General features: G+C 36.2%; 1 protein-coding gene and 1 pseudogene across 1 annotated transcript; one reads left to right on the top strand and one right to left on the bottom strand.

Moving 5' to 3' along the window:
• Window positions 1-7,332: 7,332 nt before the first annotated feature.
• On the top strand, window positions 7,333-8,255 carry LOC130882646 (olfactory receptor 4C11-like; annotated as a pseudogene).
• Window positions 8,256-18,818: 10,563 nt separating this feature from the next.
• On the bottom strand, window positions 18,819-19,745 carry LOC130877920 (olfactory receptor 4P4-like). The gene has a single exon (XM_057775589.1). The coding sequence runs from the start codon at window positions 19,743-19,745 to the stop codon at window positions 18,819-18,821; it is 927 nt and encodes a 308-aa protein (XP_057631572.1).
• Window positions 19,746-21,186: the final 1,441 nt, after the last annotated feature.

Below are 21,186 nucleotides of genomic sequence, written 5' to 3'. Positions count from 1 at the left end.
CCCTCTTGGTCCTCTCAGCAGGAACCTCTCCTGCTGGCTGTCTAGATAACCCAAGTCAGGCTTGTGAGGACCCTTGCTGGCTTGCTGGTCACTCACTTCTTGGTCCTCTCAGTATTGTATTTCAGAGTACCACTGAGGTTTCAGGATAGGTGAATTTGGGTGCAGGATATTGTTTGTTGCTTGTGGGGGTCCAGTGGATGGGAGTGGGTAATGGTCCAGCCTACCTGCAGGAAACTCTCCTTTTGACTGGCTAGAGAAACTGAGGCAGTCAGGGTAGAGGTCCAGGGTTTTGCCTCACTATGGAGGGCCTAGAAAGTGTGGTGTCATACCGGGTGGCTTGTCACTCACCTCTTGGTTCTCTTTGTATGGGAGCAAGCTACTTTTTTGCATCCACAGATTAAGGAATCAAGAATCAGAATAAAGAGCCTAACTTATGAGACCAAATTACAGTAGTTGAACTACTCTGGCAAAAATAGAGCTGTATAAAATGCTATTCCCCTGCCTAAAATAACTGTTATTTTACATATTCAAGATGTACAGCCTGAGATAAAATGTATTACTAATCCTTGTTGTCCTCTAATATAAATCACTAAACTTCGTAGCACATGACCATAATAAACCTGTTTCACCTTTTTAGATGAATTTTTGTGGATTATAATTACATCATTTACATCATCACTTTCCTGCCTCTAAGACCTTCCAGAAATGAGAAAAATCATTAATTTTGCTTTATGGAGTTGCAGTTTGAATGTGACCTTGGTTTGTCTTCAGAATATCTGAACTATGAGGGAAAGGGTTGATTACACTGGTCATTGACTCTGTAATGGAACACACACACACCAGGGACACCATATTTTGGAAAAGAACAGGAATTGCTCTGAGAGACTGGAAGAGTTTCTACTAAAACACCTATTTTCCATACTAGAGCCCTTTTTTCCATACTAGAGCCTAGGGGAATGGCATGTTTGGGAAGGGCTGTGTTGGCTTAGTCATTTGATTTCTGCTCATCTAGTAGGGGAACAGCTACTCTCTTGAGACTCAACTGGGCAATCCTAGCTACTGAGGGACTATTGTTGGCAATCATGAGCCCCAGTAATAGGTAGTTTACCGGTTCTTTCAGGAATCTCTTGTTTTGCTCCAAGGAGCTGTAAGGAGGACCACAAGCCATACTATGGTGAATGTAGGAGTCACTGTCCTCAGACCAGGAAGAGCTGGTTGGCTGAGTTGTCAGAGCTGCTTGGACAGGGATGAACCATGAGCCAGACAGGTTCTGTTGTTCTTTGTGGTTACCTGGGCAGTGACCTTTGACCTTTGAGCTTTGTTGAGTGTGGGGGAGGCTAATCCATCCTTGCATGGGAGACTATGAGCTTGTAATATTGTTTCCTCATGCTATGTAATTGAGAATTTCTTTAGACCCTCCAGGACTAGGCTTTGGCTGGTCTGTGAGAAGGAAAAATAAACCAGCTAATGAGTGACCTCCTGTCTCTCAGACTTTTCCTGTGTGATTGTAGATAAAGAGGGATCTGTGAAAGAATTGAGTGCATAGACAAATCTTGAAGCTGGCAGATTCACAGTGCAGAAAGGAAGAGACAGGACATTGGTTGAGAACTTTCCTACTTCAACAGTAGCTGAGATTAGCAATGTGGAACTAGGTAATCAATTTTAGATGCTCCATAAATGTCCTGATGGTCATTTCTTGGTGTCCACAGACCAGGCAATCAAGAATCTTGACTGACCTTATTATGAAACCAAATTGCTATAGTTACAATAATTCAATCAAAATAGATCAGAGTGAAATGTTTGGCCCTGCCTAACAGGACTACTGGTTTTAGATATATACCCTGAGTTAAAAGTTTGAGATATCTTTGATGGCTCTAATACAAATCCCTAGTTTATGGAGCACATGGCCATAAATCCTGTTTCAACTTTTCAAAATAATTTCTTGAGATTATAACTATATCATATTCACATTCTCTTTTCTGTCCACAAGCCCTACTATGATCCTTCAGTGCCTTCTAATTCATGGCCTGCTTTACTTTATCAACAGTTATGAATGTTACCTGTGTTTGGCTGCAGCATTTCCCAGGTATGACGTGATGCGTTGGCTGCACATTGACTGTATAATGGAATGTGCACCCAAAGGACCCTGCGCTTTAGATGAGTAACAGATATGCTCTAGTAAAATGGAGGAATCTCTATTAAAATACAAACTTTCTAGACTAAGGCCCTTCCTACTGGGCTGGAAGGGCAGAACAGAAAGTTCTGTAATATCTGGTAGTATTATGGTGTTGTTGATTGCCTTTTGTCTATACATGATTAGAATGCTTCTAACTTTCTGCTATCACCAGCCTCAATGATATGATTCAGTGATGTTTAGTTCTAGGGGACAAAAGGAACTACCAAAGTTTCTCAGGTGTTCATGTTATTGGAAAGGTAGATAGGGAAGAATCTGTATCTTGTGATATAATCCTTGTGACATGAATCAGATATTAAATTATTTTTCATAATTATTTTTTATAACCTCATTGATCGCTCTGAGTGTTTTCTCTATGAATGTAGGTTTGTAATCATCTTTTATCATAACAATGGAAAACTATAACTATAACTATCTATCTATTTTTTAACTCCATCAAAGACTCCAAAAGAATACAATATTACCCAAGCAAACAAAAAGTAAGCAACTTTTAAACTCTTGAAATGACAGAGACATCTCACTGCCTGGACAGTCACCCAAAGTTTCTCTGTACCATTGGGGCATCAATCTTTAGCCTTTAGGCCCATAGTATCCAGTAGACTTTTTCATGAAGTAGGAAATTTTAAAGGCAGTTTAGTCACTATTTGCTGTGTCCTACAGAATGTCTCGCAGACTCTTTTATAAATCAGGAACCCCGAAAGATCATCTCACCTTTAGGCAAGTTTAGCAGTCCTTTTTTTGTGGATTCTTTGTGTCCAGTTTATGTAACAGTCCGAGCAAGAGCAGTTTCTTGTCCAAATGGCTATCAAACTCCATAAGGTGCCTCTTTGATGCCCATCTTCTTCTTGAAGTAGATTGGTGCTGTCAGGAGCAGAGTGTCTCATTGTCATGAAAAACCCTAAGTTATTAAAACATTTAAAATACCATATTCTCTAGCCTTTGAAAGATATGATGAATGCCTATCTGAAATATATGTATGCACATCTAGAAAATCTAACCAACATGACTACAAACTTGACTATTATTGATAAGTATCCATTAACAACCTATATACATTACATTTTTAAGTGAACTACACAATCACAATACCTTAATCAATATCAGAAATACATATACATATAATAAAATTGACCTTAAATTAATATCAGTAAACCAAGATTTATATCAATGTAAATTATTCACATCTATATTATCTCCCCCTTTAAATGTAAAAGAACATTTATAAACAATATATGGGAACATGGGCGCAGTTTTTTTTCTCCAAACTGCTTTCTGCTGAATGGGGGCGCTGTTATTTGGGTCTTTTATGGGATAACCTGTCTGCTAGGTTCATCTCAGTTGGCAGTTGAGCAAAGTAATTTTTTGAGGGTGTTCACAGCAACCTTTTAGGAGGGCGTGGTCTATCATACCTTATTGTGATCGAAGAAGCAATCCATAGAGTTTAATTCTCTGTGTAAACAAAAGAAGAATCTCTTTTTCAAAGTATCATATCCTTAGATCCAAATTCTGAAGTCAAGGTATTTTGAAAATATCTATCTTGGATTAGTTCAGCAACATTTATAAACAAATATCTTTTAGCAGCTGTTGCTCTTTTCTCAGCATTTAAACAATTTAAAGAGAGCATAATAGCATACAGTATCAAGATTCTCTGTGTATTTTCCATCTTTGTGTGGCTTTATTTTAACTCTATTTTGTTTATTTTTACTTTTGTTTTATATTCTCTGTATATATTTGTCCTGGAATAACTCTGTAGACCAGACTGTCCTTGAACTCTCAGAAATCCATCTGTCTGTGCCTCCCAGGCATTGGGATTAAAGGTGTGTGCTACCACACCTTGAAGTCACAGAGGTAAATCTCCCTCTGCTGCCCAAGTGTTGGGATTAAAGGTGTGTACTACCACAACCAACTACTTTCTTTTTTTCTTTTTTACTTTTAAGAACTAAATTTTTAGCCTGCATATATTTTTAACACACTGTAAATCATTTAAATATTTTTTTTGACTTGGAATCTTTTTTTTTACTGTATATCTCTCTTTTTTTGACCACATGAGCCTTGAAATTACTGAGCAATATGGGTAGGACTAAAGCCATGGCTTTGCCGGTTAGATCCAGCCCATTCCTTAGCTTTCCAGCCTCATGGCAGAGTTACCGGCTGTAGCCATGTTTATCACCACAACTCTGTGGCGTTTTAAGGTCCTTGCCAGCAAACAAGCTACAACACTCAAATGTTCTCTCTGTAGCTGACCTCCTGCCTCAGAGTCAGAGTTTGCCCTGGCAAGACGGATCAGAATGCCAGCATTTTAAAACAGCACAACTTTTTTTCTGCTACGGCTGAAAACAAACAAGCATACAGTCAGCTTTTATTAATACCATTTAAGTGTTTTGTGGCAGGAACTCTTAATGAGCTGCAGGATTTTGCAGCTAAAGCTGAGATAGGAAGCCTCTCTTAGATGAGAGCGCTTGCTTGCTTCTAGCAAGCAGAGCAGACCCAAGAAATTGCTGCTACCAAGAAAACATGCTTTATTCTTTCCCAAGCTTTTTAGGCTTTCTGTAGATTCAGTGCACCACGTTGGGCGCCATCTGTAGTAAGAGCTGCGGGCCTGCTTTTCGTCCTGCCCGGCTCCTGTACGACTAGCTTTACACCAGAAATAACAACACACAAACTGTATTCTTTTTAACACTGCTTGGCCCATTTCTGTTCATGTGTGTAGCACCCCAAGGTGCGCTTACCGGGAAGATTCTAGCCTACGTCCATGCTTTATCGCATCTGGCCCTGAGAGGAGCTGCCCTGCATCTGAGCTCACTTCCTCTTCCTCCCAGCATTCTATTCTGTTTACTCCACCCACCTAACGGCTGACCAATCAAATGGGCCAAGGCAGTTTCTTTATTAGCCAATGACCTTCCTCCATCAGTACTTTGCAATATAAATTGATAAAATAAAATTAAAAAATATATGATATCTCACATTGGAATGGAGCACTGTTAAGTAAGTTTAAACAGATGATATTAGAATATTAAATATATTAAAGTAATAAATATTTTATGTTTCACTGAAAATCCTTTATGAAAGTTCATGATTTTTGCCGTGAATGTAGTATGATAGAAATGGATTTTTTCTCAATGGGAGCTAAATATAAAATGCTGTAGAACATGATTAATTTATGTTTATAGGGAATTAGTCTATCCTATGAAATTTCTATGTTTGCATGTATAACACCCTCTGTACTTGTTATTCTTTTCAAAGTATGTTCAGCAAAGATTGACTTCAAATTTTCATCCATTTCCAAGGCATTATAAGTGCTAGAATTACAAGTAGGTATCACTTTATTTAGTCTATAGAGAATCCATATGCCTGTAGTCCAAATGAATAAATATTTTAATAAATATGTATGTTGTGAAAATATGCAGATTTGTCTATAATATTTATCTTACTTAATTCAACCCCAAAATGTTTTCATTGTCTAAGGCAATTCATAAAGAGTGATGCTGGAATACATCCAACACATTGAGACTTCAGTTAATGTCCAAGTGGTAATTGTTTATGAAGTATTTAAAGTATACTCAATTTCAGACCTATCTTTTTTGTTTGTTTGTTTGTTTTTTTTTTTTTTGGATTTTTTTGAGACAGGGTTTCTCTGTAGCTTTTGGTTCCTGTCCTGGAACTAGCTCTTGTAGACCAGGCTGGCCTCGAACTTACAGAGATCTGCCTGCCTCTGCCTCCCGAGTGCTGGGATTATGTAATTATATTTCCAGAGATTCATTTCACCTTCAAAATGCCAAAATGCTTCATATTTGCAACTGAATTTCTGTGATGGCTCAGTGACATACTGATGTGACGAAAAATATCCTAATGTAAGTCTTCATAGATTTATTTTAATTCAGTGATAATTTTATGACATTTAAGTTCTTTCTGACCCTTGCAGCCATTGAAAGGCTGCACATATTTTCGTTTCCAGTGAGGGGTTATGCCTAGGCTAAACACCTTTTCTGTGTAACTGTGCAGGTATTGTACCCCCTTTACACATTAAAAACATGACATATGACCTCACATCACTAACAAATGTAACTTTGACTTTCTTACATATTTGTAAGCAACATTGCTTAAAAGATAGTTATTAAAGCATTGTTATATGAAGTTTCCCAGGTGGAATCTGAGCATATAACTCAATGAAACGAACTGCACATTTCATGTGTTTAATTTCAACAGGGCACAGTATCTCTTTTACAATTATTTTATATGTGTGTTTCTGATAAATACTACTTTGGTAAATTTTTTATTTTGACTTGATATATATTATATAAAATTAAAACAATTACAAAGTAAGTAAACATATGTATATGTAAGCACACATATATATGCATTATATATGTGTGTGTATCAGTGTATGAAATACTCTATAATAAACATAGTTTGAATTCTATCAAAGCTTCAGTAATTAACTGGAATACCAATGTCTTTAAATATAAAAATTAAGAAAAGTTCTGATTTAAGATATTTTCTCTTCTTTCCTGCATGTTCACATTAGTGTTTCTGATAAAAATTCTTTGTAATTCTAACAGCTTCAAGGTTTTGAGACCTATTTAAATGGAATATATTGAACTGGAGAATGTAATTAAGTCATTCTTACTGTGGGATAAACAGACAGGGTTGTTATTCAAATATAAAGTTTTATGATCATTGCTTCTCTTTTGTTAGGCTCACATATTTAAATGATCATTACCTGAATGTTCAAAATATATAGCACATAAGTTTCTTTTTTTATGAAACTATGGGGTTCAAATAAAATAAAAGCATATTAAATTGAACATGCAAAATATTTTGAATGTTTTCAACATACTAATCATAAACAGATCTCGTATAAATTAATAAGGGGTATTTAATTCTGAAAGCTAACTACTCAAATTATACCTCCAAAATTAATGCTTCTATCCAAAAATCTATGGCTCCTTCATTATTTGGATGTGCAGTTTATTTAATAATGATTGAACTGATATTTTCAGATACAAAAAAGAGAATAATAATTTATAAGTCATTAGATGGACCCTATTTAACTTCCAAATTTAGCATGCATTTTATACTTTTCATTTCTCTTTTTCAGATTATTTCTGACCTGTGATCTCCTCTCATGGACTGACACAATGAAGCAGAACAGCAGTGTAACCGAGTTTATACTGTTAGGCTTGACACAGGATACCCCGAAGCAGAAAATGGTGTTTGTAATCGTCTTAATTTTCTACATGGGTACTGTGGTGTGAAATACACTCATTATTGTGACAATCAAGCTCAGCCGGACTCTTGGGAGTCCCATGTACTTTTTCCTGTTTTATTTGTCCTTTGCTGACTCATGCTTTTCAACATCCACAGCCCCAAGACTCATTGTGGATGCTATCTCTAAAAAGAGCATCATTTCCTACAATGAATGTATCACACAAGTCTTTGCTCTCCATCTATTTGGCTGCATGGAGATCTTTGTCCTTATTCTCATGGCTGTTGACCGTTATGTGGCCATCTGCAAACCCTTGCATTACCCAGTCATCATGAGCCATCAGGTCTGTGTCATTCTGATTGTTCTCGCCTGGATAGGGTCTTTTATACATTCCACTGCTCAAATTATTCTGGCCTTGAGACTGCCCTTCTGTGGGCCCAATTTGATTGACCATTACTGCTGTGACTTGCAGCCCTTGTTGAAACTTGCCTGCATGGACACATATATGATAAACCTGATCTTAGTGTCGAACAGTGGTGCAATCTGCTCAAGCAGTTTTGTTCTTTTGATGATCTCATATTTTGTCATCTTATACTCTCTGTGAAACCATAGTGCAGAAGGGAGGAAAAAGGCTCTCTCTACTTGCACTTCTCATTCATAGTAGTTATCCTATTCTTTGGTCCCTGCATATTCATATATGCACGACCACCAACCACTTTTCCTATGGACAAGATGGTAGCAGTATTTTATACAATTGGAACACCTTTTCTCAACCCACTCATCTATACACTAAGGAATACAGAAGTAAAAAATGCCATGAAAAAGTTATGGCATGTTAAAATTATGACTGAATAAATTCAGATATCAAATATTACCATTTCTGAATATTGTAGCTATATGTTATAGCATATTGCTTTCTGTGTTCTTACTACTCCTGATTAAATAAAGAAAAAGAAAAAATCAGAAAAAATATATTACTCTTTTATGTACTAAATACAAATTAAAAAATGAGGATGGCAATAATTAGCCAGAGAATGAACACAGAGTTTTAAATTAACTAAAAGCAATCAGACAGTTATTCCACTACTGCCATTAGTCAGGAAAGGGATAATTTGAAGATTAGTGCATGGTATATGGAAAATACATAACAAAAGAAAAATTTGGTGGCATTGATCATCAATTACCAGGAATATAGAAAAAGTATTAAAATTCAAATTGTCTTTTCCTTCCATGTTTTATGTAACTACACAGGACAGAATAATACTAGTTAGGTATATATCCAATAAAATTTATACTTAAAAATTACATATTCCAAAATAATGTTCCTAATCGATGGCTATAATAAATTCCTAGGCTATTGTGTGCCACTACTAGACAGAGTGTAGGTTATCTCATAAAACTTGTGTATCATTAGTCTTTCTACTTTATTCTTCCCTCTAAGCAGGTAGTCCCTAATTTTTAAAAGTAGCCAGACTTTGCACAAAATCTAGTATATTAGATTTCCTCTCTGCTTCCTTTGTTTATCTGTCTGTTTTGCTTGTTTTCTGGTAATATCCTGACAACTTTTCTTAAATCTTATGCCTGGATCTTCTTTTCCCTGAATGTTTAAATTTGCCATTATTTTTATAAATTATGCAACAGCCATATGCTAACATGCATGTTCAATAAGATGAAAGATATTTCTCACAACTGTTAAAACTCCTGTAAAACAGTTTTCCATTTTTTCATCTTTTAATGTTCATTTTTAGTGAAGTAGTCACTTGTCTCCTCATTATCAGGCATAGTGACTGAGTCAGTGTATCAAGCCAGCACTCGGCCGGGCGGTGGTGGCTCACGCCTTTAATCCCAGCACTCAGGAGGCAGAGACAGGCAGATCTCTATGAGTTTGAGACCAGCCTGGTCTACAAGAGCTAGTTCCAGGACAGGCTCCAAAACCACAGAGAAACCCTGTCTCAAAAAACCAAAAAAAAAAAAAAGCCAGCACTCCACATTTTTTCTCCAGTTGCAGGTACTCATAAAATACCATTATTTTCTTAATAGCAAATTGAAGAGAACTCACTGTTTCTACTGTGAGTCATGTTCCTTATTTCCTTTGATTCAATATGGAATATGGGTAGATTCACTGGTCAGAACTGCTAATAAAATCTCCATACCCAAAACTTGCATAAAAAATAAGTTTGTGCACAGCATCAGGATAGCATTGAATGTTTAGTATGCTTATTTTTGTCAGGAGCCATGTGCCCCCCAAAATTATTATAGGGATCATCGCCCTGAGAAGTTTGCAGAGGGCTCCACTTCCCAATTGTATTGAGAATTGTTTTATTGACAAAGCCTATCCCACACCCAAATTGTCTGTTAATAGAGAGCTATCTGTTAGTGGAACCCGCCTCACACTCTAACTATCTAGAGAACTAGGTGTGTCAACTTGTGAACTCCTGGTAGAGGAATCGTGACCTGACCGATAGTAACCTCTTGGCCTACGTGACCGATGTGGACCACGTGGCAAGATCCCGTGCCCCAGCCCCACAAGCTCCTCATCCAGGGGCTATATAAGCTGCATCCATGACTCTAATAAACGGAGGCTTCGACAAATTTGCCTAGCCTCCTTCCTCTTATCAGCCCATGTCTTTCAGGTGGTACCTCTCCGTGACCCTGGAATAACTGACCAGCCAGGCGGGTTACAGACCCTAGACAGAGTAACTCGCCAAGGTGGTCTACATATTTTGTTGCATTAAATTGCATGCCAACTTAATTAGTACCAGACATCATTTTCTCTGAAACTTGTTATTCATTAGCCAATAGAAAGTGTTACTAAGGGGCTGGAGAGATGGCTCAGAGGTTAAGAGCACTGACTGCTCTTTCAGAGGTCCTGAGTTCAATTCCCAGCAACCACATGGTGGTTCACAGCCTTCTATAATGAGATCTGGTGCTCTCTTCTGGCCTGCAAGCATACATGGATGGAATGTTGTATACATAATAAATAAACCTAAAAAAAATTGTCTATAAAAAAAGTGTTACTAATTCCAACCAGGTCTCCCATAAAAGATGATATGGTATTCATACATTCATTTCTTTTCACTTCCTGAAGTATAAAAAGTTCATTGTTTGGACTGTTTTTTAAAAGTTGATGTGTCTGTCATAAAGGGGGTTGTCCTTGTAGATTTCTTGGAATTTCTATAGTGCCAGATTTCTTGCTAGCCCCATAGTTACTCCCTCAATAAAGATCTCTTTCCTTGCTCTTCTTTTCTGATCTCCCCCCATCTGAATAATGCAGTTTACTCAAGTTCTCCTTGTCCCTCCTCTGCTCCTCCTCCCCTTCCTCTGTTCCTTCTCCTACCACCCTCATGCTCCTAATTTTCTCAGGGAATCTTGTCTATTTTTGTGTTGTATCAAAGGAGAGAAGGTCAACTGTATTTCTAATACAATTATCTACTGCTGTTGATCTGGCCTTTAATTGCCTAATCACCTCATTGCATTTTGAATTAGCATTTTCTAAAACCAATGATTCTATTAATAGTTCTCTGACTTCTGGATCTGATGCTATTCTATTTACAGTTGAAAACAATCAATCAATTAGTGAAGGCTTATATGTGCCATATATTGTTTTAGTAAATGACTCAGACCTCCTTTCTGATTCTTTAATCTTGTCCTGAGTATTCAAAAATGCTAAACAACATAGGACAAAGGTGTGGTCATCAAATTCAAACTGTCTATGAAATTCAGCATTTGGCCTTCACTGAATAACTGATTTTGGGAAATATCAATATTTCTAGCCTTGTTTTATATCAGAGCCCATGTGGGTCCAACACAGATTTTCTAACCCGGCTGAAACGGAGTCATGAGGAATAAAACTGACACAGCTTACACGGTCATCATGGAAAAAGGCCAGATCACTCTTTATTCTCCAAACATCTTATATATCCACCTGAATTGAGTGGGGGGAAAACACATTAGGCTGTCTCCTAGGCAACCAGGTGCCTGGGCTCAAGTCAAGTCCGCATCTAGCAGTCAGGTAGGCCATGAATTAGCATCTCTCTAAGACATCCTCCAAATTACAAAGGGAGGAAGCACCAAACCTCTAAACTCTTAAGTCATCAGCTTTAGCCAACATCTCTTCTCAGGTAATCCACATTCTAACAAAAGAAAGTAGGAGCAGCACATCCTGGCTATTGTTAAATGGAGACAGTTTGTCTGCAGAGTTATGTGATCAGCTCAGACCAGGCTAATGGCTCTTGTGCCATACCAAAATATGGGCCTACAGTTTTATTGTTCTATGGCCCTTGCTTCCTGCTTCCACCATGTTATTCATTGTAATTGAGGACCATCTTCTAATATTGCTGTAGCTGAATCTTTCAAGTTTTGGGAGATAATTGAATTCTGAGTTGCCCATGATTTAACATTGCTTAACATAGGCTGAAAAGACACCATATGAAAGAAATGACAACTTCTTTAATTCTCCTCAAATTGAATATTTTCTTAGGATTCCATTTAACTTCTACATCACCTCTGGGTGCCTACCATCTGCTGGCCACTCTTGTATAGTAGCTAGAGAATCTAAAATTGGTTTCTAATAAACTTTTGCCACCCCTCTTAAGTTTCATCATGCATAGCTATGGCAGGTACATGTCTAAGTTCCTCTGTCTGTGTCTGAGTTATTTTTATTAGTAGGTCTCTCTGAAGATTATATCTTAACAATAATAAATCTTTCTAAAGCTTGCATCTTATTAACTTTTAATATTTGGCACCTTTATTGAAGAATTTTAAGGGTAAAATATAAATTACTAAAATGATAGTAATTGTAATCAGTATTATGTCAATTAAAACTAAGTTGATTATTCCTTCATTTATTTTTTCCATTTTCATGCTATATATTCTAGCACTACAGTGTTCTAACTCCCTGAATTTTGATATTTCTCATTCTGAACATGGGAAATTTTCTTTTAAAAATTTCTTAACTCTTTCTTTAAGAATTTCCCAGGTTTTTCATCAAATCATTGATTTTTCAATTTGTCTGTAGCAGTGACATCAACATCAAGGTGAGGGTCCCTTCCATAATTCCTGAGTCCTTATGTGGAGTCCCCCATAAGTGATGGCTGTAGCTTGGAGAGATCCTTGTCAGAAAAGTAGCAGACTGTTGGTGTGGCTTCTCTGTTTATGTGGTCCTGTCCATTTTGGAATGACAAATATAGTTTTTCTGTTGGCTTAGTGACTGTACCCGAATCTACACATGTTTTAACTATGGTCTGCACTGTTTGGCCCCACAGTCAACAATCCACCACTAAGACTGTAGCATGGCAGGATTTCTAGTCCTCCTGAATTCAGCCAGACCACCAAATGTAGGCTTTAACTAAGTCTTTAAAGTTCTATTTATCAATGAACACTAGGGAGTAATGTGTTGCAGTGAAAAAAAAAAAGATATTGGATCAGAGAATCCAACAAGCAACCAGCTGACCTTTATTTAAGAAAGGAGACCAAGCAAGTGAAGAGTGACTCCACTGGTTCAAAACCAAAGAGATTGAATCTCTGTGTCCCTCCCTATTCCTTCCTATGCATCGCTGTCTGCATTCCTGTCTCCTCCATTCTCTCTAAGGCTAATTCCTGTCAATTAGCTGCTGGCACCGACAAGGTTAATTTTCTTAGCATAGTCTCAGATTTCACATTACAATCAAATATCTCACAACAAAATTGTGTGAGTCAGTTTTCTCTCATGTGAAACAGCATTGTTAATACAACATTTAGAGTATAATTAAATGAGTTATAGATAAACCTTATATTTATGTGTCAGATACAGAAACATATTAGTATGTTTTACTGAAAATTTTCTATAATGTATTCTGATCAGTTTTCTCATCCCCCAATTTCATTCAGCCTCTCCCCACTGCCCCATACATTAACTCCACTTTTTCCTTCACATTCTCATTGAAAAACAAACAACAAAAGAAATAAAAAACACAATGCACTCCACAAAAGCAAAATCTAAAACAAATTATATAAACAAAAGTACAATAAAACAAAAATTGTCAAAGCAAAGCAATATGAGACAAAAAGTCTACAAAAATAGCATTGAGTATATTTTATATTGATCAATTAGTTTTGGGGATGGTACATACTCTGAAGTATGACTTGTATACCTAATAACTCCCCACTGGAGAAAGCTAAAATTTATTTTTCAAGCAGATACAGTTGTAGATAGTTTTTTATTTGGTGTGAGAGCCTATGTCTGTTTTCTTATCTTAGCACTGATTCCAATCAGGCTCGAAATTGTTGCAGACCTTCTGCTTGCTGTCAGTCTCCATGAGTTCATATGTGTAACACACACACACACATATATACTTGCGTGTGTGTATATACATATGTGGTATATATACATATGTGAGTACACATATATATGTTGTATACTTACAATATGCTAGTATATAGAGTATAAAAATATATTTTTAGTGAAATAAAATTATTTCATTAAAATGTATTCCTTCAGACTAGAAAGAAGACTCAGGAAAGTGCTTGTCACATGAGTATGAAAACCTGAATTCAAACTCTCAAAAACATGCTTTTAAAAAGGTAGACACAGTGGCTGATATCTTTAATGCAAGATCTACAGAAATGGAGATAGCAAGATCCCTAATACTATGGGTACAATGTGAGACTTTGAAAGTTTTCTGGGGGAGATATGATCAAATACCTATATGTCCCAAGTAGGGAGTAAGCAGCAACAGAACAAAGTAATTATTTCAGTAATGTCCATTGGGATATACTGAGATAACGTACAGCAGTATGGATAAGGGGTTATTCACAGGTGACTCAAGTGTATCTTTATCAGTGGAGAGCACACTCGTTGCCTTTATCTAGGAGAGCTGCAAGTCTGGACTTCATTTAAAGACTTTCAGGCAACCCAATGTTTGGGTAGTCTCTTACAGGCAGCATGACTTATCAAAATGTTTCCTTCTTCACTAATCATTTACTGTTCACAGAATTTTTTTGGAGGGCATTTTAATGAATGTTGTTAAGTTAAAGGAGTTCCAGACACCTGTGTGTTGTTCATTTTCTGAATCTCGTGATCATCCCTTCTCTCTCCGGGAGGGAATGTTTCAAATCACACAGCTGGTACACTACAGTTGCCAGCCAGTCTAGCAGGAAAGGCAAATTGGCTAAAGTAATTGAGCAGGTAGAGGATGGCTGCTTTATCACATCTCAAATGATAAGGAAGCAGACACAGGGAATGTTTAGATATGAATATGGAGCAGGCTATAATTGATAACCAATGCTCTATGACCATAAATAGACCAGCTAAGCCAGTGAACAGAATTTCCCACAACATTCCAAAATAGTACCACTCGTCAGGGACTAATTTTCAAAAACAAAAGCCTGTGTGAGACATTTTATATTCATACCACAGCAAATTATAAAATTTCCTTTTATAAACCTGAGTTATCAAAGCAAATAATAGTTTATTTTTAAAAAGTTAAAGAAGTGAATTCTTTGTTATGCAATGACTGGAGGTGTTTAGTAATGTTTATAATACTTGCTATAACTTTTTGGTCTGTAATGATAATATCTGTGCTCTAGACAGAAATTCTTACTTGAAAGCATAAATTCTCTTCCCTATATTCTCCAAAGTCTTGCAATTGTGCTATGAGATTGACATTACATTTTACCTCAATGTTAACAAACATACTTCTAGAATAAGAAGAGACCAGAAAATCCTCTCCTCTGAAGGAGAACTTTTGTCTTAGGAAGACCTGTAAGAATTATTTTTTGCTAATAATTTTGCAAATGAGAGAGAGAGAGAGAGAGAGAGAGAGAGAGAGAGAGAGAGAGAGAGAGAGAGAGAATAGACTGCTTGGTGGAACTGGAAGCTGGGTTTAAACATACTGTTCTCCCTTTTGAACTGTGTAAGGAGACTGAATTTAATGAGGTTCTAATAAAGGCTTCTGAAAGACATTTTATTGCCTATTATGAGGTTTATACAATAAAACTCCTAAAACTAAGGCTCAGGGATCAATCATCAGGTTGCAACCCTGGTCAGAAAGATTGTAAGTGTCATGAGATCATGGAGTTTGCTATAAGACTGTGTTTCCTAGTAATGTCAGAATCGATACTCATGAAGCCTCAGCAATGACTGACTAAACATGAGCTAATAAGAACAACAATAATAGACAGGATACATATGCTAACTTGGTCTTGGGAGTCCCCAAATTTCAGGAGGTCCCAACTCTACAAAAGAGTTATAGGTAACTAAGAAATGCTGAGAATGGGAGAAATAATCTTCCCCGTGGAATGGGAATTAGTTACCTAATGGTCAGCCCTAAAAACATTATACAGATTGAGAAGGTTATATTTATGTACATAAGGATATATATCAACATTTAATTTAAAATGAGCAGAGATCAAGTAGTAATCCATTAACACTCAATGGGACAATGCCAATACTAAAGAAAAAAAGATCTTAACTAATTTGTGACTGTTTCTAACTAGAGAGGAAAAGGTCACACAGCCTTCCATTTTTGATATCTTGTCTGGCACTACAGAGGGCTGACAAGCTCATTCTATCCTAAAATATGTAGCTCTAGAGATTAGGCAAGTTCATTTGGAAATGTGCTGGTTACTAGGACTGGTGGTCAATCCTGGTGACTGAATGAGACTAAAGACTAGTACAATAAAGCAAGGTTAGATCAAATATGGTGAAAGCATTTTTGGTACCAGAGAAATCTTAGAAGCACAGTCTATGAGCACAAGTACACTGATTAACACTTTTTCTTGTTTTACTCTATGTGGAAGCTGAGTTAGTAATATTTCCATTATCTTTATCTATACTATGAGCTTTCCATATATGATGTATAATATGCTACATAATATATAAATATATATCTATATATAATATATACTAATGTACTACAAGAAAGAACACTTATTTGGGCTTTTAATTTCAGAGGCTTTTTTCTGTGGTCATTTGACTCATAATATTTAAGGCTGTGGTAAGGCCAAATATCCAGATATAAAATGCATAGTATAAGCCGGGTGGTGGTGGCGCACGCCTTTAATCACAGCACTCGGGAGGCAGAGGCAGGCGGATCTCTGTGAGTTCGAGGTCAGCCTGGTCTACAAGAGCTAGTTCCAGGACAGGCACCAAAGCTACAGAGAAACCCTGTCTCGAAAAACCAAAAAAAAAAAAAAATAATAATAATAATAATAAAAATAAATAAATAAATAAAATGCATAGTATATCAAAGATGATCACTTCATAATAGCCAATAATCAAAATGAAAGAAAGGAGTTGTAAATCTCAGCATATATTTTTCACAAGCATACTTGAATGATCTGTTTCCTCCATTTTGAACCTCCCAATAGTATCAATGGCTGAGGAACAATCTGTTACTTATGAGCCTGTGAGGAACCTTATGGATCCAAACTATAAGTGAAGTTGAGTTGGTAGTTCTAGCCCTATGACAAGGGCAGTGAATCCCAGGGCTTGTTTAATGCCAAGAGTCAAGCCAACCATCATGATTTTCATACTGTTGTTAAATATTACTGCTCCAAGGTGAAATATTGTGCTTACCTCTCTCACCTACAGACACTAGCAGGTGTCTTTCTCTATGCCAGCATTAGGAAAAGGCTGATAAAGACAAGATGGGATTTTTAGCTATACTTATTTTTGTATGCTTGTCCTAACTATATAGGTAAGATAGGTAGGTATCTTCCATCTACTTTCATTGTTCTCATGAAGACAGATTTGTATACAGACTGATAGTCTTTCAAATTCATGTTTCATTACAGGGGGATGAATGTTGGAAATTTCTATTTCATCAATTTACCAATAAGCAAAAAATAAATAGCATGTAATCATTCTTAATATAAAATACCTAATTAAAATAGTACATTAGTATTCTAAGTATTAAATACAATAATGGACATAATAATTAAAATAATAGTATGCTTACACCACACTGAATGATTTTAGAAACAATTGTTTAAAGACTCTAAATGTATAAATACAGGTTTTTTTTAAAGATTATAATTATATTTCTCCCTTGTACTTTCTCTTTCCAAAACTCCCTTATCCTCCTTCCTGGTTTCCTTCATATTCATTACCACTTTGACATTAACTGTTATTTCACATATACACGCATACACATATACATATATTCATATTGTTACATTAATTTTACTTATATGTGTATACATATTTAGCAATATTTATGTATTACTAAAGATAAACTTTTCTATTCATATAATGTTACTGTTTTTTGTTTGTTTTGTTTTGTTTTGAGACAGGCTTTCTCTGCAGATTTGAAGCCTGAAACTAGCTCTTGTAGGCCAGGCTGGGCTCAAACTCACAGAGATTTGTCTGCCTCTGCCTCCTGAGTGCTGAGATTAAAAATGTGCACCATCATCACTCGGCTGACATAATGTTGCTTTTATGTATGTTTTCAGTGTTGATCATTTGTCTCTGGACAACCAATTGCTATGTTCTTTGGTGGAGAATATCACTTATCCCACTCCCAAAGGAGAGAGGCAAAAAAGCTTTTCTCAGCTTTGACCCCTATAAACCACATTGACAACCAGAATGGCATGATAGCTCTAATGGTGAAATAGTGGCACATATGTATTGACAGTAACTAACAGCTCTCTAATTGAATGGAAGACTCATACAGTTAGATAGAATCATGCCTATGGACAGCTAGCTAACTTTCAATGCTAGTGAAGTCATGGTTGTTGGAGAGGAATTGACAACCACTGATTAACTAAACCAGCACAATCCCTAAAAACCATATAATCATTTGTCCTTATGTCCACAGGTAAGTGTAGTCCTGACCCCTCATCGAGGAAACTTCTGTTTTAAACAGAAAGATATCACTATAGAAAACAGCAACCAATCAAAATTCAGAGGTGTTAGTCCTAGTCTTAGTGGATATATCTACAAAATACACCCACAACTAAGGCTCAGGCAGAAATGAATAAGAGAGAGGATAGCCAGAGCACCAAGGAGTTTTCTGTAAGATTCTTTCTCCTAATAACAACATAAACTAAGTCCATAAAGTTTCACCAACATGATTATGAAACATGAGGTATATGAGGATAACACCAATTTACAAGTCAAATACAGTGTTGTGGTTCAATTCCCACATTTATTTTGTTAACTGTAGTGGGAACATGAAAAAAGATGTGATTAGGACTTCTTTATGACAGTTATTTCAGACAAACATCAGTATCCCAAAGTAGAGTGAAAATTGCCAAATTATATAATTATTCTACATAAATTAAAATAGAAAAGACTTGAAATTGATTCACCCAGTCTCTGTGGCTAGATGTCTTTTCTCTTCATGGTTTGCCACTATCCATTTAGGTATCATTTTGTTTTGCTCACATTAATTCTGTACATAGAGCAAACTTGAGCAAAAGGCTCTACCAGAAGAGACTTCAGTTTCCTTCAAACAGTTGTTCTTGACACCACACCTTCCTCATGGCATTCTTCATATCTGTGTTCCTCAGTGTGTAGATCAGTGGATTGAACAAAGGAACAATCATGGTGTAAAATAGAGCAAACACTTTGTCATCCCCAATAGAATCTCCCATTGGGACATAGGTAAAGACGATTGGCAAAAAGAACATGAATACAACTGTAATATGTGAGCCACAAGTAGAAAGAGCTTTCCGGTGGCCCTTGGATGAGCGCATCCTCAATGTGGACAAAATGATGATGTAAGAAATGACCAAGGCAACAAAGGTCAAAATAGACAGTAGCCCTGTGGTGGCAATGACTATAATAACGAGAAGTCTTGTGTCAGCGCAGGCCAGTTTCAGCAGGGGGAATATGTCACAGAAGTAGTGGTCTATCTCATTGGCACCACAGAACGGAAGTCTGATAACAATCAGTACATGCACAAGTGAGTGCATAAAAGCACCAATAACTGAGACTATCACAAGAACGTAGCACACTGGTCTGTTCATGGTGATCATATAGTAAAGGGGTCTGCAAATGGCTACATAGCGATCATAGGCCATAACCACCAAGATAAATATCTCAGTAGCACCAAAGAAGTGGGCAGAAAACATCTGAACTATGCAGCCATTGTAGGATATAGCATTACACTGTACCAATAAGTCTATAATCAATTTAGGGGCCACTGTGGAAGTGAAACACACATCCATGAGGGAGAGGTAGCTCAGAAAAAAGTACATTGGATGCTCACTAAGTTGGCTGCCCCTGATGGTGAGAAGAACCACCAGGTTTCCACAGAGAATTGCAAGATAACAAAGCAAGAACAACACAGAACACATGGCCTTGACATCCTCATTATGGAAAAGTCCCAGTAAGATAAATTCTGTGAGGTTTACATATCCCATAGTTTATACGTGCTTGATTATTTATATGGCAAGAATGCTGGGCTTAAGACTTGGTCTTTCAAGAACTTTTGTTTATTTTCAAAGTCATTTTAACCAATAAGTATATGCATTAAATGTTTAAGATAATTCAATTGTAAATTTATTACTTTAGATAGAACAGTGACAAAGATAAATAGAATACTTGGAAGTATAGTAAAGTTCATTCATGAGAACAGATGCATAGACTGATACTCTTAATAATAAATTAATTTTAATTGTTGGAAGAACTCCAAAATCTTAAAATTACTAGAAAGAACTAGGTAGATATTTTAAAAAGGAAACACATGCTCTAAGTTCAAAATCAAGGTGCAAGTTCACTCTACTAGTTTAGGGATAAATGTTTATATTATAGGTATATACTTTGACAGTCATGGAAGTATCTGTTTTTATTTGAAAATGAGATTTTTGTTATTCTCAACCCTTCATAATTATTAAAATTATTGAATTTTAAAAATGTCTGCTAACACTCTACTTTAGTGGATTCCTTATGTCACATTATTGAACCTCTTCACAGCAATCTCAAGAGTGCTACTGAAATTTATGTTTAAAATCAGTAATAACAGTGATAACGAGTGGTTATGAAAATTTTGGAGAAGAGGGTAGATTCTTTCCAGGTTCCAGAATGACTATGATTTCGTAGTTGTCACCTCATTTCCCAGTTTAGTTTCAAGTCTGTTCAGGAGACTGTTGTTATCAATTTCTCATATGCGGGCATCACCTTGGGTGTTAACACCTGCAGGGACACAGAGTATATCCAAAGAACTGTCCTGCCACATTTTTCAACACCTTGACTTTCTAAATTAAACTACATGATTTACTTTACAAGAGACTATATTTGTGCAAAATAACAAATCCTAAAATTTCTCAGGGGAAAAAGGAAACTACAAAATATTTTCCTTTTTTTCTTATTTATTTTTATAACTGTAGTAACCTGCACTAAAATGTGTCACATAAATGCTCAATTCAAGACAGCTTTATAAAAGTAAATAAATTATTCATTCTTATTCATGAATGACATACCATTATACTACAAAGAATTAGAATAGGAAGAAATCAATTCCTTTTGCACTGTACAACTTCCGAGGTAAAGCTTCGGGAAAAGTACATTTGACATTGAAAGAGGTTGTGAATAATTTTATACATTGACTCAAATTCTACCCATTGATCTCAATTTAAGACCTACTTGTATAATTAATTATCCCCCAAATCTCTGAAAATGTCACATGAGAAAAAGTCCAGTTACAAATCCAAAATCAGGGAAATGCAAATTAAGCAGCAATGTTTTTTTTATTTTGAATTGTCAGCATTATGTATGTATAACAACATATTTTTAAGTCAAAAATTCAATGATTTATAAGGGAAAAAGCTTAACTTACTTTAAAAAACACTGGAAAAATATTCA

Source organism: Chionomys nivalis, chromosome 1, assembly GCF_950005125.1.
Source record: "Chionomys nivalis chromosome 1, mChiNiv1.1, whole genome shotgun sequence".
NCBI classification, from domain to species: Eukaryota; Metazoa; Chordata; class Mammalia; order Rodentia; family Cricetidae; genus Chionomys; species Chionomys nivalis.
Note: the sequence above shows the minus strand (reverse complement) of the source record. Positions and strands in the feature narration are given on the sequence as shown.

Excerpts from the sequence above, each read along its gene's own strand:
- LOC130877920 (XM_057775589.1), bottom strand. The coding sequence starts at position 19,745 with ATGGGATATGTAAACCTCACAGAATTTATCTTACTGGGACTTTTCCAT.